Here is a 14,783-nt window from a genome sequence, read left to right on the forward strand (position 1 = left end):
CCATAGCCAAGACTGCTGGCTGTTTTGCCCTATTAAAAAGTAGTTGTTGCAGACATGTACATACAGGTGCAAAGATAAACACAAATGAACAGAGAGAGAAAGAGAGAGAGAGAGAGAAACCTAAATGGAAAACTAAATGAACTAAATATTTGAGAGCACACATCCTTTTTCTGCTACATACACACATCTATGCAAGCAGACACACTGCCATATATAGATTATAATTGGACATACACCCACACAGTCTGGGATTCCCAATGTTGTGTGTCATGGTGCGGTCAGCAAGCTTGATCCCTACAGCACAGTTCTTAAGGCCTCCCACTATGTGCATGTGTGTGTGTGTGTGTGTGTGTGTGTGTGTGTGTGTGTGTGTCTGTCCATGCGTGCATATATAAGCAAATATACAAATATATAAATATATGCAAATTATCTATATGATCTTCCATGTGGTACATGTGAGTCAACATTAATAGTGATAAATAACTGATAAACACACACACACACACACACACACACACACATAGGAGTAGTATACACATATACACGGATAAGTATTAGAATGTTATTTTATATATATATGACTCGTTATTAATGGCGTCCCGTTCCAATCTGTTACAGTTACATAATGTTAAGCTCTAGATTTCTAGCCTTCACAAACTTGTTCTTGTCACAGAAGTGCAGAGTGGAGTGACAGACACCGAGCGGCCTTATTCCATCTGGGCCTCCGGGAGGTTGAGTTACGCCTCGCGGTATTTTTGGAATGGGGCTTCGCGCGGAGCGTGGCTAACACATTTAACGGCCCCGCAACGCAGTGTGTGGTCTGAACGGAATTTAACCATCGCCCGCACGTGTGAGGGGTTGTATGGCCTATGCATCGCGACGCTTAAATTTCTTCGTTATGTGCAAAAGTTATGAGTAGTCGGGAGAAAAATATATAAATATTATAGGGATACAAACGAGCATTTATAACTATGATGTGAAATAGCCGACGGAATATAAGGTATATATAGTAGCCTATATAGTGTGGAAAGCTGTTGACCGTGATTCAAGATGGTAAAATTGGTTGTTTATAGCCTAGCTTACCCCTATTGTTGGGGCATTTTAGCGCGCCTAGTGGGCACCCGGTATTTTAGGCCGATATCAGTCGATAATGCTGAACTGCTGGGGCTAAAGTTTGTGAATATAATTTTTTTCAGTATAGGACCTTCTTACAGGCCAATAGAAATGTATATTATTAATTTAGAAAGTTACACTGAAAATATTCAGTCGCTTTGAAATAGCATAGTAATTGATGGCAGTATGCTTTATTATCGGTCCTGTACCGCTTGATACACCCCGGTGTCATTTATAATGTCAGTGCTGGCGCAGCGGCAGGAAAAATGACTCCACCCAGAACCTTCTAAAACATTGATTAGCTGGACACAGGAGAGGGCGACGGACAGGTGTCCATAGTTGCCAGGTTCGCGGTTTTCACGCCAAATTGGGCTTGTTTGAAAATCCAGCCGCGGGTAAAAATTCTGGGGTCGCAGGGTGCGGTTTCTTGGGCTACTTTTGAGTAGGGCTACCGCGGGAGTTACAAGTCAACACTAATAATCGATCGCGATATAATACTTAAGTTGTCTACATTTTACACTCCCCCCCCCCCCCCCCGTTTACAACTTACACTCGCCACCATCCCCCCCCCACCCCCCCAACAACTTTGGGCTTTGGGCTAGTTTAGGCTTCTGAAGGGCGGGTTTTACACTGACTTTGTGCGGGATATATTTGTAGGACCTGGCAACCCTCCAGGTGTCACAGTCACCGCCGGAGCAGCAGAAATGGATTCTGCTATTCACTGTGATCTTGTTGCTTTAAAAAGTTCACAGTCACTGTATAAGAGGTTTGTGTGCTTTGCGGCGTTGAGTTCCATTTCACATAATTGATATTTAAAAAGAAAACGTAATTGCAAGTGTTCATTATATTAATTTCGTTTATATCGCGCTACCGGCGCAAAGATCCTATACAGCTTTCCTACTATTAAAACTGCGAGCAAAACTCAATCAATCGGTTGGCAGTATTCGTGCGGGTCTGTCTGGCTTGTCTAGACATGCTTGAATGTTTAAGAGCACGTAAATGCCGTCTCCACCAATAAGGCGCCATACATACACGTACAGATCAATTCTTAGTTTTTAAGCTATAAAACTGCACTTGACTGTAGCCTTCCATTCAAATAAGCATTCACGGTATCATGACTTGAAGGCCTGGAATAACGTCTATAGCTGAAAACCGTTGGGGATATTGTTAAGATCAGAAAGTACACTACTCTGCAAATTATTGATGTTACCTCTGGTATAACATATCCTATCACCCGTCTTCGTTCCCTGTTTGAATAAACGTCAGTCTGCAACACCTTACGAAATTTGTTCATATAAAAGATTGAAACACTTTCGTCTCTTCGTTTTGGGTCTCTTAATCAAGAGCTTCTTAAACCTTTTTAAAACCAAGCTTTCATGATTTGTTCTCATTTTGTCAAAATTCATCCAGAATGTTGCAATATGTTGGATGCTTGTCTTTTCATTATATGTTTTTTGCAATTGTATATGTTTGTTAATAGTTATTCTTTACTGTGTATATGTCTGTACTGTGTTTAAATATGTTTATTTATGCAAACACAATTTTCGCAAAGGCAGTTAAAGCAATTAAATGAAAATTAAAATAATTAAAGCATTTGAAAATAACCTAAATAAAATAAAATGAAAAACCTAATTTGAAAAAAATAGGTTACTACCCTGTCAGATTATTTTTATTACTATTATTATTATTATTATTATTATTATTATTATTATTAGTAGTAGTAGTAGTAGTTAATTTGATTGTTGGCAATGGCAACTTAGTAGTTTTTATGTTTTAAAAAATGTTTTCTACAAATAGGTGAACGTTTTAAATTATGTTTTGTTTTAATCTCACCTTTCTGAAATATAGTAAAAAGTGAAGCTTAAAGCAATTACCCATGGTGAGGATTTGTAATTGCTTGATGTTCTATTGCAATGTGCAATTGCACAATTATAATATTTCATTATGTAGTATTTCATCACTAGGGTTATTAATTTTGTGGTATTTGCTAAAGAAAGATTTCTACAAAAGATCAGTGGGATGAGATTCCCGACAGCGTTAAATTCGTCGTAATCCAATCTTAGAATAAGTTTTGAAATATCCTGGTCTGCATATTTCCAGAAATTCTAATGTGTTTCTGTGTTGTTATCAAGCCAGCCGAGCCCATTCAATAAAGCATTGCCTCTAAAGCATATACAATTTCTATATGCTGTTTTTTTAGTCCAGTATTACGTTTTATCAGTTTGTGTATCTTTACCATAGGATACGTCTTATGTGACTAAAAGTTGTTGATTTCTCATTATGTGCCAATAGAAGCTATTTTCACTATTTAATTCGTCTATTATTCATATTGTAGTTACTTTAAATAATAATATATTAACGTTTAACACATATTAACTTGGTGCCACAAGTAACCACAAGTTAAACATGTTTTAATCATTTGTTTGATTTTTGATTTACCGATGCTGTGGTGTGTCAGTAGTTATGTGCACGAGCGGGTTGTGAAAACAGAATTCAGTTTAACTAGTTGAAAAACGCATCGAATTTACATCTGTATCGTAAAATGTGTGTTAAAAAATAAGCCTTCATATAATTAGTCAAGAATGTGGTTTAATAAAAAACTACCGTGGTTAAAATACAAACGGAAGGGTTACCTGATAGAGATATATTATGTTTATACATAACAGCATGTTCTGCTGTGTTTCAAGAAAAATAATTTTCTGGCGTAATTTCCATTGCCAAGGTCTAGTATATACAGTCACATTCAACAGACTAGGTGTCTCAAAAGCGTCGGAAAACCAATCAGCAGTCCGTCACTTTGAACAATGTCTGTGCAAGAGACTACAGTCTCTACTGGGAAGCATTTAGGAAATAATCCACGATCATTGAAATAGAAATAAGAAAGAGAGAGAGAGAGAGAGAGAGAGAGAGGTCCAGTTTTCTGTTATAAAAAACGATAATACGTTTGATTACAGTAAGTACAATAAATGGATTACTGTGGTTGCGACTGTATGCAAGGCTATATTTGAACTAGTCAACATATTTTAATCTGGTAAAATCTTTGGCATAAGCCTGAGGTCTTTATATGTCTAAAAATATACTACACATTAGAAAAGAAGTTCACTGATACTAGCATAACAATGGGCATAAAAAATGTCAGACGATGAACATATAGTTACGTCTACTGTTATTCTCACTATCATGTTCATAACTCTTCTGCCACTCTTCTGTCATGAGGCTGGTCTCACGTTTTATCCACAGCGAAAACACAACATGTTTGACTTCTGATAGTCTCCTTTCGTCTCTCTCCTTCAGTCACTGTCTTCCTTGTCTTGAACGGTGGTGGTGGAGTGGTTGTACAGTCCTTGCGCCATCAGGTGCAACGCCAAAGTGTTTTTGTAGCCAGTTGCCTTTTTGATTTTCGCGCGTTTATTCTGAAACCAGATTTTAATCTGCGACTCGTTGAGATTCAGTTCGTTCGCGAGGGCCTGTCGTCGTTGTTCCGTGATGTATCGGTTGAGCTGAAATTCGGTTTTCAGTCTTTGTAGCTGCTCAGCCGTGAACGCCGTTCTGGGTCGTTTGTCCTCAGTCTGCGTTTTCTTCCTTTTCAATTTCCGGGTCCTTGGACCTAGTGTGGAAACAATAATGAGACGAATCCATGAATATCAATCAAGGCATTAAACACAAGTATCATCCGAGAGGTTTATATGCACCAATTGTGCGTGACATGTCAGTCCAGTCCATCGAAAAAAACACCTATTATTATTATTATTATTATTATTATTATTATTATTATTATTATTATTATTATTATATAATAGATTATAACTACTCAAACTACATCTTTTCTTCCTCCTCCTACCATTAACTACAACTAATAATGATGATAATTATATAGTTGTTAGAAATAACTATATCGAAAGACTTCTTTTTGTTCTATAATAATAATTATTATTTGTAGTAGTAGTAGTAGTAAGTATGGAAGCCCATTCCCGCCACCTAAAATAAAATAAAAAACAGCACATATATACATTTTTCTCATTATTAAGTAAATTGATATCTCATTATTTCGAGATACTAAGTCATTATTTTTACCCATGTTTTTATTCTCGGATAAATATTAATGAAATGTGCCCATCACCCACATTATTAGACTCTATGTTCAAACTGCACATTTTGTAGGTTTATAAAGCACACCTGTCGCTATGCAGAATTTGTGTTAGCTGTACTCCCTTCATTACTTAGCAGTTTCTTATGCACGAGACCAATACTGTACAAATACAAAGTAATTTTGAGTGGAGGGTTACTTTCTACTCACTGACAGTTACACCTGTAAAAACCCACAACCATGCATCTACCATGTCTGTGGTCCATGGTGGTGGTCTCATGGTTTAGATACGTAATGATCAGAGAAGCGCGAGATACCTGTTTATTTCACAAAATGCGCTTTAAATTTGTACGTGTAAACAGAAAAGTGGTGTTGTAGACAATAGCACTTGGTAGATTTTGGAAGTAGCTAGTGACTATTTGCGGGGCAGGGCACAGGAAGGATGAAGCAATGGTAGTTCTTTTAAAACATTTTGAGTTTATTAATTTGCAGCTCATGTGCCAATTTAAGAAGGCGAATTCTCACATCGATTTGCAAAAATCTAAAACGACGTGTAGCCTAGAGTTAGAGTTAGAGTTAGAGTTGGGGTTAGAGTTAGGGTTATGGTTAGGGTTGGGTTAGGGTTGTTATGGTTAGGGTTAGGGTTAGGGTTGGGTTATGGTTGGGTTATGGTTTTCTGTGAATATGAGCTTTAGCTTCTGCACAAGTGGTTATAAGAGGAACAAATAATTTCTGTTATAATATTGCACATTTTAGAGCAAAACTACTGAGACCTAAAATACTTTTGAAAACAAACCACATTTATAATGATGTATAATCATTAAGAGGAAGTATATTTCTGAGCTATATTTCTTAATGAAACAGCCTCGTCTCAACCTTTCAATGCAAAGCCAACAGAGCGCTCTTCGTATAGCCTAAAACGTACAAATCACAAAATGTTCATACTGTTCATACTTTTATATAAGTAAGCTGAATGTAACACTTAGAAATATTTCCAATTGGCTATAACAAGCAATAAAAATAGTCTTGACATAAAAAAATCTGGATTTAGAGAATGACATTCGATTTACAGAATAACAGAATAATATTAATTAATATTAGGCCTAATGAGCTGTTGATAATAATATTATTATTAACAAAACATATACATATACATATACATATATATATATATATTAGGGGTGGGACGCGATTAAAAAAATTAATCGAATTAATCGGAAGCTTTGTAATTAATTAATCGAAATTAATCGCATTTTAATCGCATTTCAGTATTTAACATGAGAAATATTAATTTAAGTTTGAATGATGAATGAATCAATGAACATAATCATAAACTTCAACATCTTGTTTATTTTTCCACCAGTCTACTACACAGACCAATATATGTGTAGTGTGCAGAAAACAGTTCAGAACATTGGAAATTCTGATCAAAAATGTTGTTTAATTTTGGGAGTTTTGCTCAGGATATTGGAAGAATTGAAGTAAATCAGAAGATGTTTTTTAATAGCATTTTAGATGGTAGACTTTCTTTAATTTCCCAGGCTTCTGCCACAGGCATCTCCATAGTGCCTAGAAGTGGTCTTCTGCATGCTCAAAGCAAATGACTGGATCTTCATCATCTATAGATTCATCATCTATATGAGCTGTCACACCAAGATCATTCTTGTTGCTAACAGAGGTCCAGTGATCCCCAGTCAGAGCCACATTTGTGGCACTCTTCACAATAACCTGTTTTAATTCTTTCCTCATCATACAGCTGCTGGATTTTCTTCGACATTGTCTTTCTGGGGTGAGTTTCCCAAAACGTTCTTAGCGCCAAGTACTTCGTTACCTCATTCTTACGTACGAGGTTAAGAAGTACTTAGCGCTAAGAACGTTTTGGGAAACTCACCCCTGGACGGTAGTTCGTAACTTGCATCAGTTGACGCAATTCGCAGCGCTTCTTGTAAGTCTTTATCTTCGACCACAGGGAGCGGACAACACAAATAATGTGACGCATCATGTATAAACGCGTGCGGAGTCGCGCGCTACGGCCACTCGCGAAAGTTTAATCCAGTCTTAATGGTCCAATGAATGTAATTTAAAAACCAGGACATTTCCTCACAGGATGTGAATTACGGACGTTTGGTCACCCTATCGTATTAGGAATACATTTAGCAGCTACTGACCTGCGCGTTAAGCTGGGCGTACACTGTGCGATCTTTGGCCCATTTTCAGCCGATTTTTCACTCGTTTCGGCTCAATCGCGTGTCGTGCATCGTATAGTTTACACAGGTAAACGAGGAGCGATTCACAACTCACGACCAACTCCCGATCAGAAATCGCAGCGTCGCAAGAATATCAAACATGTTTGAAATTCAAATCGCTCCTCGTGAGAGTATCGCACTGTTGAAGCAGCTCCACGTGCCGACTCTCCCTGCGATTTAGTCGTACAGTTTGAGCTGGAGCTGAGTACACGATTTAAAATATCGCACAGTGTACGCCCAGCGTTAGCCCTAACATGTTTTGCGTTGAGGTGGTAATGAAGGGTGGAAGTGCTCCTGTGATAAGCGAACTCCTTCCTGCATAAAGTGTAAATAACACTATTTGTGTTTGTACTTCCTTCTGGAAGTTTCTTATATTTAAATTTCTCATCCACCAGCGTAGCCTCTTCAGTCATCTCCATCATGATCTTATTGTGCGTCCATATAATTTGTATGTCTGGAACTCGTGCACTGAGAAACATTCCGGTGCAAAAGTGTTTCGTCCGTTAAATGCGTTAAAATGCGGTAATTTTTTTAGTGCGTTAATTTTCCTGTAATTAATTAATCGAAATTAACGCGTTAAAGTCCCACCACTAATATATATATATATATATATATATATATATATATATATATATATATATATATATGAGAGAGAGAGAGAGAGAGAGAGAGAGAGAGAGAGAATGATGAGAGTAAATGAGAATAAGAACACTACTTGCACTACTTGCACATATATGAGAGAGAGAGAGAGAGAGAGAGAGAATGATGAGGATGATGAGAGTACATGAGAATAAGAACACTACTTGCACAGCCACAGCTGCTGAAAAACTGAAAAAAAATTTAAAAGGAACAAATAAAGCATGCAAGTATATCACGAAAAAATTAAGTTCTATGATATCATTCTGCTACAGCATATTATCAGACAGTTTAAATGTTGCGGATCTGCTGAATATTTCGAAACTGCTGAGGAGGTAAAACCACATCCTCTCGGGCGAGCTGCAGATGAACAGATAAGCTGTAAAACTCTTGCCTTACCAGATGAAGGCCGGTCGGAATATCTCGTGCAGTAGACCCACGCAGGCCACGTAAGCGGTTGAGCCTCCTTACTGACAGAAGCCTCCCCGGGGTTTGGCACTGCCGATGGCGTTGGATCTCCCCCGTATTTTGGGGTGGTAACTCCTCTAGCCTTGTCCACTGTCGTTTCTCTCACACCAGACCGTGATGAGACGCTGGAGGAGGTAGAAGACGAATTGCTGTCGGTGTAGTAACTCAAGTCCGGGCATGGAATTCTAGGTAGCATGGGTCTAATGCCCCACGGGCGAATATGTCCTCCCCTATCCGATGGATTAGTCCGCTCGGCTCCGTCCGATCCCTGATCCTTTCTGCAGCCAAAGTCAGGCCGAAGTATGTTATCAATGAAGAAATTAGTATTTCTGTGATCTTGGTGCTCAACCTGCAGTGGAAGTAGTGGTGGCGAGGGCAGGCGAGGAGACAGGGGCTCGCTGTCATCCTCACTCGCGTCCGGGCTGCTGGGATCGTGCCGCTTTTCCATAGCTGAAGACAGTCTCACTTCTCTGTACCCTCCTGCGTAAAGACCACTAGTTGGGGCTTTAACCGACTTGCCTTCAACTGTAACAAGACATAAGTCGTTGAGGAACGTCATCTAAGACAACGCGCAAAATGGCAACACGAAACGGTGCCTATTTTAAACGGGAGCTTATTCACTTGCCTCGCAGACGGCACTTTCGTGTCCTTACTGCGCACGTGTTTTGACAGAAGTGACAGCACATGGTTCGTGGCCTTGTCTTCCACAATTTATGTCACACTTCTCCTGGCGAACTCTGTTTGCGCCCGGTCACTCTCTCACTTATACCGGAAACACATTATCTTACAGACACGGTGGAGCCTATCCAGGACCGAGGCGCATTCTGACACGCGTTTCTGCACCCAATCCGTCTCGTGCCTCGCAGTGAAGACTCCAAACGGATCAGGAGATGCGAGCTTCCACATTGCACAAAGCAATTAAATCATGGAAGATCAAAAGTCCTCATAGATGGCATACGCCAATTTAAGCGCAAATAAACAGATCACAATAAGGACCATACATTTTAGGGAATTTTACTACAAAGACAGTTCGACAAGAGCCACATATCGGGCAGGTGGGGATGCACTGAAGTAACAGAACTACAGAAAAAGGGTGTAGGCTATTGCACAAACATCCTTGAAATCATTCAGTATTTTAATAACTTCAAACACAGAGACACAAATAAGTTTGGAACATTTGCTGAGGCTCAACAGAGCTACCTTCACCATAGCTGTGTGTGCGTCCAAATGGACAGAGAACAGGAAATAAATAAATAAATGGAGAAGATATATACGTTTTTTAGTGGTTTAACTCAACTGCCTTTGAATAGTAGCTTTGCAATCTCGTCCATTGTGTACCTTCACCTGAAAACTCTGTCCCGGGCGATATTTATTGACTCTTAATGAAATTATAATTGGGGGCTCTATAGCTTGCAGATTTTGAGAAGTTTTGTGTTTCGGTCCCATTCATGCGCTTAATGGCTCAACGGTCCTATCCTTCCTGCAAGAAGTGCGTTGAGAGCGCTCGTGAGAGTAAATTTATAGGTTTAAATTACCATACATTCGGGACTTGGCGCTCGTCAAACCGACGAGATCGCTATGCAGTTAAAGCTCTGACAGAATGCACGAGCGAAACGCGTAATCAAACGCGCTCGAGGACGTTCTAATGAAACTAGAGTTTTTGCAGGGGTAACATTTACTGTAATTACTTAATTGATGGCTAAATGGTCGATGCTATTTTTTTTATTATAAAGCAAGCTTTGCGAAATACTCCGGAATATATTCTAACTCCAACCGCTTAATAATACATTTGAAATGTCAATCTTAGTGTGAACTATTTGTCGCATTAATTTCTCTCCATGAACATTCTTCTTACATTGTGTAATATAATATATACACATAATGTCATATGGCGCATATATATATATATATATATATATATATATATATATATATATATATATATATATATATATATATATATATATATATATATATATATATATAATTAAATATGATAACCAACCATAACCAGAATTCTGTCTATAACATTATTATTATTATTAATAATAATAATAATAATAATAATAATAATAATAATAATAATAATAAAAACAATAAACAGCATCAACAACAAAATCATGACATGATAAGCAATGCCTGATAATTAAATTGGATCATTATGGTTATATGGTACAGAGTAGAAACAAAATTATAAACGTAACTCCCAAACTGATTAAATAATATAAATTCCATTTGCATAAAATTATAAAAGTGTTACCGCTAGTGCAGAATGGTCTAAACAAACCAGTTTCTTATTGCGTTTGATTAACAGAACCAGTTGCTGTGATAAAATAGGTCATTGCAACACAAGAAGCGACTGTTGCTCCTACACAAGTGTCCAGAATGAAGCGCTTAACCTGAAAATCTGACCATGGCGTCCACAGATTTGCTCTGGTGGGAAAAATGTTCCTCTGGTGTCCAGTAAACACATATGACCCTGTCAATACAAAACCAGTAAGTCTAAGTTACGAAAGAAGTTTAATGTGTAAGCACTTTTGTAGGGTCTGATGCTGGACCCATACGATTGTAAAGCTGCTTTGTGACAACATGTGACGTGAAAAGCGCTATATAAATAAATTTGATTTTGACTTTTGTGCTGATGATATAGGCCAACGTTACACTCCAGTACAGTCGTTACTGGTAATATGTAACATTCATCCATATGGACCGACATATTAGCTTGACCGACTTAGACTATACTGTGCTGCCTAGACTACAGTTTTACTGCCTAGGTTTTAGGTTTATGTGACTTTATAAATATCCCCCGTTCTCCCGATGCATTTATGCAGCGTCAGTGTTGTAATAGTAGCTACACGAAGAGACTTCACTGAACCACAATCTAAGTGGACTAAACATCCATAAGAACTACACATCTAGACCACGGGAATCGAGTTTGGGCTAAACACTGCTGTTATTCGGTGAGAAGAGAGGACTGGTATGTTTTGTTTAATGTTTTGTAGAATAAGGGGAGCTAGCTCAGAACTGACAATGGTTATACATATCATCCCGATACATAAGGTCTGCATTCTTACGTGTTAGTTAATTCACTGTAGTCTTACCTGTGTTCACGGAATGAAATGACTTATTCAAACATAAAGAATCATAGCCGTTAATTGCTAAATGTAAATGGCCAATAGTCAGCAAACTCATCGAGAAATATAAATGAGTAGGCTATACGCTGTTCTAAAAGTCAGCTACGCCATCTAGCGGCCACAAAAAGTGTTCACCATATTGATGTGTAATTCTATTCTGTGCCTCATAGTTTGTAATCTTTCTCCACAACAAATACTTTGTGGAAAGTGTTAATGTGATTTGTCTTTGAACTATTAATATGTCAATAACCGTCGTACACCGTTACTGATATGGGAAAACTTACATTTTAAACAGGCATATTTACCAAATTAAATTATTTCCTACATATTCCTGCATAAGAAGTCATGCATATAATTTACGATCAGTTAACAGGCTGAGCTATAAACTAAAGGTTTTAAGAACGAAACAAAAACAGACTGAAATATTTTCTTCAAAATGTTTCCTAACATAGCATGTAGACGGACACCCTCTGGATATATGAAGCGTTAAAGATGTTGCAAACCATTTGTCTTTGTAAATTACCATCTCGGCCGGAGCCTTATTCGTTATCATACATTTTTTCCCAAAGTTACGTTGAGTTACTTTGTACGTCATGGCTAATTAACATAACTCGATTGACTATGCTGTTCAATTCATGTCCAATAGATGGCGACAGGCGATTTGTAAATCGCACTCGATGAAACTCAGGAACATGAATGACATTCACTGACTGGGTGTGGAAACGGGATTTAGATGTATGGATACTATGTATGGATCACACACACACACACACACACGTGGAATTGGTCAATCCTCAAGCCTCATTGAGTGTAGTTTTCAGTTAACTTTTCACCAGTGTTGGGGAGTAACGAATTACATGTAACGACGTTAAGTAATTTAATTACAAAAAAGTGTAACTGTAATTCGTTACAGTTACAATGAGAAAATATGTAATTCAGTTACAGTTACTTCTGGAAAAATTAAGAATTACAATTTTAGTTACATTTTTAAAATATAAACAAAAACCTTTGCGAAATATTTAATGATATTTTTATTGCTTTGCGCCCTATATCGCCGTTTCCCGCTTGTTTCTGTGCTGGAGCAGCAAGCGCGCGGTTCAGTTTCAGCTCAAGCAGCAATGACAGACGCCTTCACTGGACATTTAAGGAGCATTTGTTTTGTTTTCGTGTTGTCAATAAATGTGAACCATGTGCCACCATCGGCAACTATTTGTGATTATGCCGAGCCTTTGTGTAAATGTCGGAGTTTGGAGGTTTATTTCCGATCAGAAGGGTTGCCACCTAGGTCTGACAAAAAACAAGGACACTCTGTCATACGTGAACGTAAATTGTTGACGGGGGGTGGCGAACGTAAAATGGACACGGCGAGAAAAAACAGACGGATTTAAAGTGTGCAGAAACAGTCGTTTGAACTAACTTAGTGAAAACCGGGACATTAAATGATTTTTTTTGCCGGGACCGAATATTAAAAAGAAGGAAAACCGAGACAAACTGGGACAGCCCCGGAAAACCGGGACAGCGAAGTGAAAAACCGGGACAGGTGGCAACCCTAGAAGGCAACCAGTATTGAGGTTGTAAGCGAGCTAACAACAAGGTATGCTGAGCGTCACACACACACACACACACACGTTTCCATAGTTCGCTACCTGCTGGGCTAGCTACTACCATTCACTTGAATGTGTTTGTCCTTTAGCATGCTAGTGTAGCCTGGCGGCCGTCACCTTGCTCACTCCGTCCGCTACTATTTGGCCGATAGATAATTTTTTTACTACGCCACCTGGGGCCCCACCCCCCAGGACCCTAATTTAACAATGGTTGTAATGAACAATAAACACAGTTACTTTGAGCACTACCAGTAGCAAATATTTAATAACAGGACTGGATAAAATACATAACAATCATAAAACCACATCACAAAGCTACAGTCTTCACAAAAGGACAAGTGCCGTCCATACAACAACCGGAGCACCGATTAAGGCTCCTCAGGTCTCATCAAACCCGCTGGCTGGCCGCTCTGCCGTCCGACAACACAGGACACCTGACTGGGAGGGGTGCAATAAAGGCAATAAAAGTTCAGGGCTGGCCGGTTAGCTCTACATGCACAGCACCCCAACAACAATTTGAATTAGCACAAACAATCACACATCAAACCCGCAATACAAAATCAATTAAAAAAAGTATCTTAGCAGAGCATAACACGATATTACCTCCCAGCCGCCCACTAACACTGCCAATTACGGTAACAGCCCAGCTCACCAACTCAGAGGCCTATCGCCAGTCGCCGTGCAGCTTACGATCAGCCAGCAAAACCGATGGACTCACAGCAACACTTGCTACCTAACTGTGGTCAGTTAAACAAAAAAACAATAATCATTCACAATACAGTAACGCCAGTAAATCATATAAAAACAAAACATAACTAACATCCCACACAAGCAACAAAACACCAAACCAAGAAAAAAAAGAAAAGGAAACAGAACACTAATGTCAAACCCGTTAGGCAAAAACAGCAACGGCAATTAAGTTGGACTCCGGTTCCCCCAGGCTCTCAACCTGTACTGGTCCAAAGTTTGGGCACAACAGTAAACTCTTTGCAAGTCACCAGAGCATCAACGCAGGGCACACCAAAATGTTGCACCACATCATCTGACTTGGGTCTGTCTTTATACATACCCCCCTAATAATTAGTTGTCATTTTAAAATGGGCTGCAGCTGAGATTAACTCACTACCGTAATAGATGGAATAAAAGCACACCCCTGCCCAATGGGACTTAAAAGAAGATGCCGTTTCTCAGCCCACAATAGTCGGCTGGTTACACTAGCTTGATTTACAGACTAACCAAATTAGCTGTTTAAAGTCCTAAACAGGTATTCGCTGGAATCATACATGACTATTAGACAATGACAGACGGTATCAAATAAATATTTATGACTGTTTGGTGTTGGAAAAACGTTTGTCGATGTCTATGACACGACCTAGCCTACCCAATTGGTATCATTGGACCTATCTTAGACCTACCGTTCGACAAGCCACACATTTAAATGAAATTTGTATGAAGTAGTGAAATGCAGTTTGGTATCTAATCAAGTGCAACACGT

General features: G+C 38.8%; 1 protein-coding gene and 1 long non-coding RNA gene across 2 annotated transcripts; both read right to left on the bottom strand.

Annotated features, from left to right (window-relative positions):
- Positions 1 to 3,696: 3,696 nt before the first annotated feature.
- Positions 3,697 to 9,272, bottom strand: en1a (engrailed homeobox 1a). The gene is made up of 2 exons (XM_077001205.1): positions 8,482 to 9,272; positions 3,697 to 4,720 (listed from the first exon to the last, which is right to left on the bottom strand). Exons 1-2 carry the CDS (start codon positions 9,107 to 9,109, stop codon positions 4,404 to 4,406), a joined length of 945 nt encoding a protein of 314 aa, XP_076857320.1. The 5' UTR covers positions 9,110 to 9,272; the 3' UTR covers positions 3,697 to 4,403.
- A 4,259-nt stretch (positions 9,273 to 13,531) lies between these two features.
- Positions 13,532 to 14,303, bottom strand: LOC143511624 (uncharacterized). The gene is made up of 3 exons (XR_013130199.1): positions 14,178 to 14,303; positions 13,941 to 14,025; positions 13,532 to 13,726 (listed from the first exon to the last, which is right to left on the bottom strand). It is a non-coding gene; the product is annotated as an uncharacterized LOC143511624 (long non-coding RNA).
- Positions 14,304 to 14,783: the final 480 nt, after the last annotated feature.

This window comes from Brachyhypopomus gauderio, chromosome 4 (genome assembly GCF_052324685.1).
Source record: "Brachyhypopomus gauderio isolate BG-103 chromosome 4, BGAUD_0.2, whole genome shotgun sequence".
Lineage (NCBI taxonomy): Eukaryota > Metazoa > Chordata > Actinopteri > Gymnotiformes > Hypopomidae > Brachyhypopomus > Brachyhypopomus gauderio.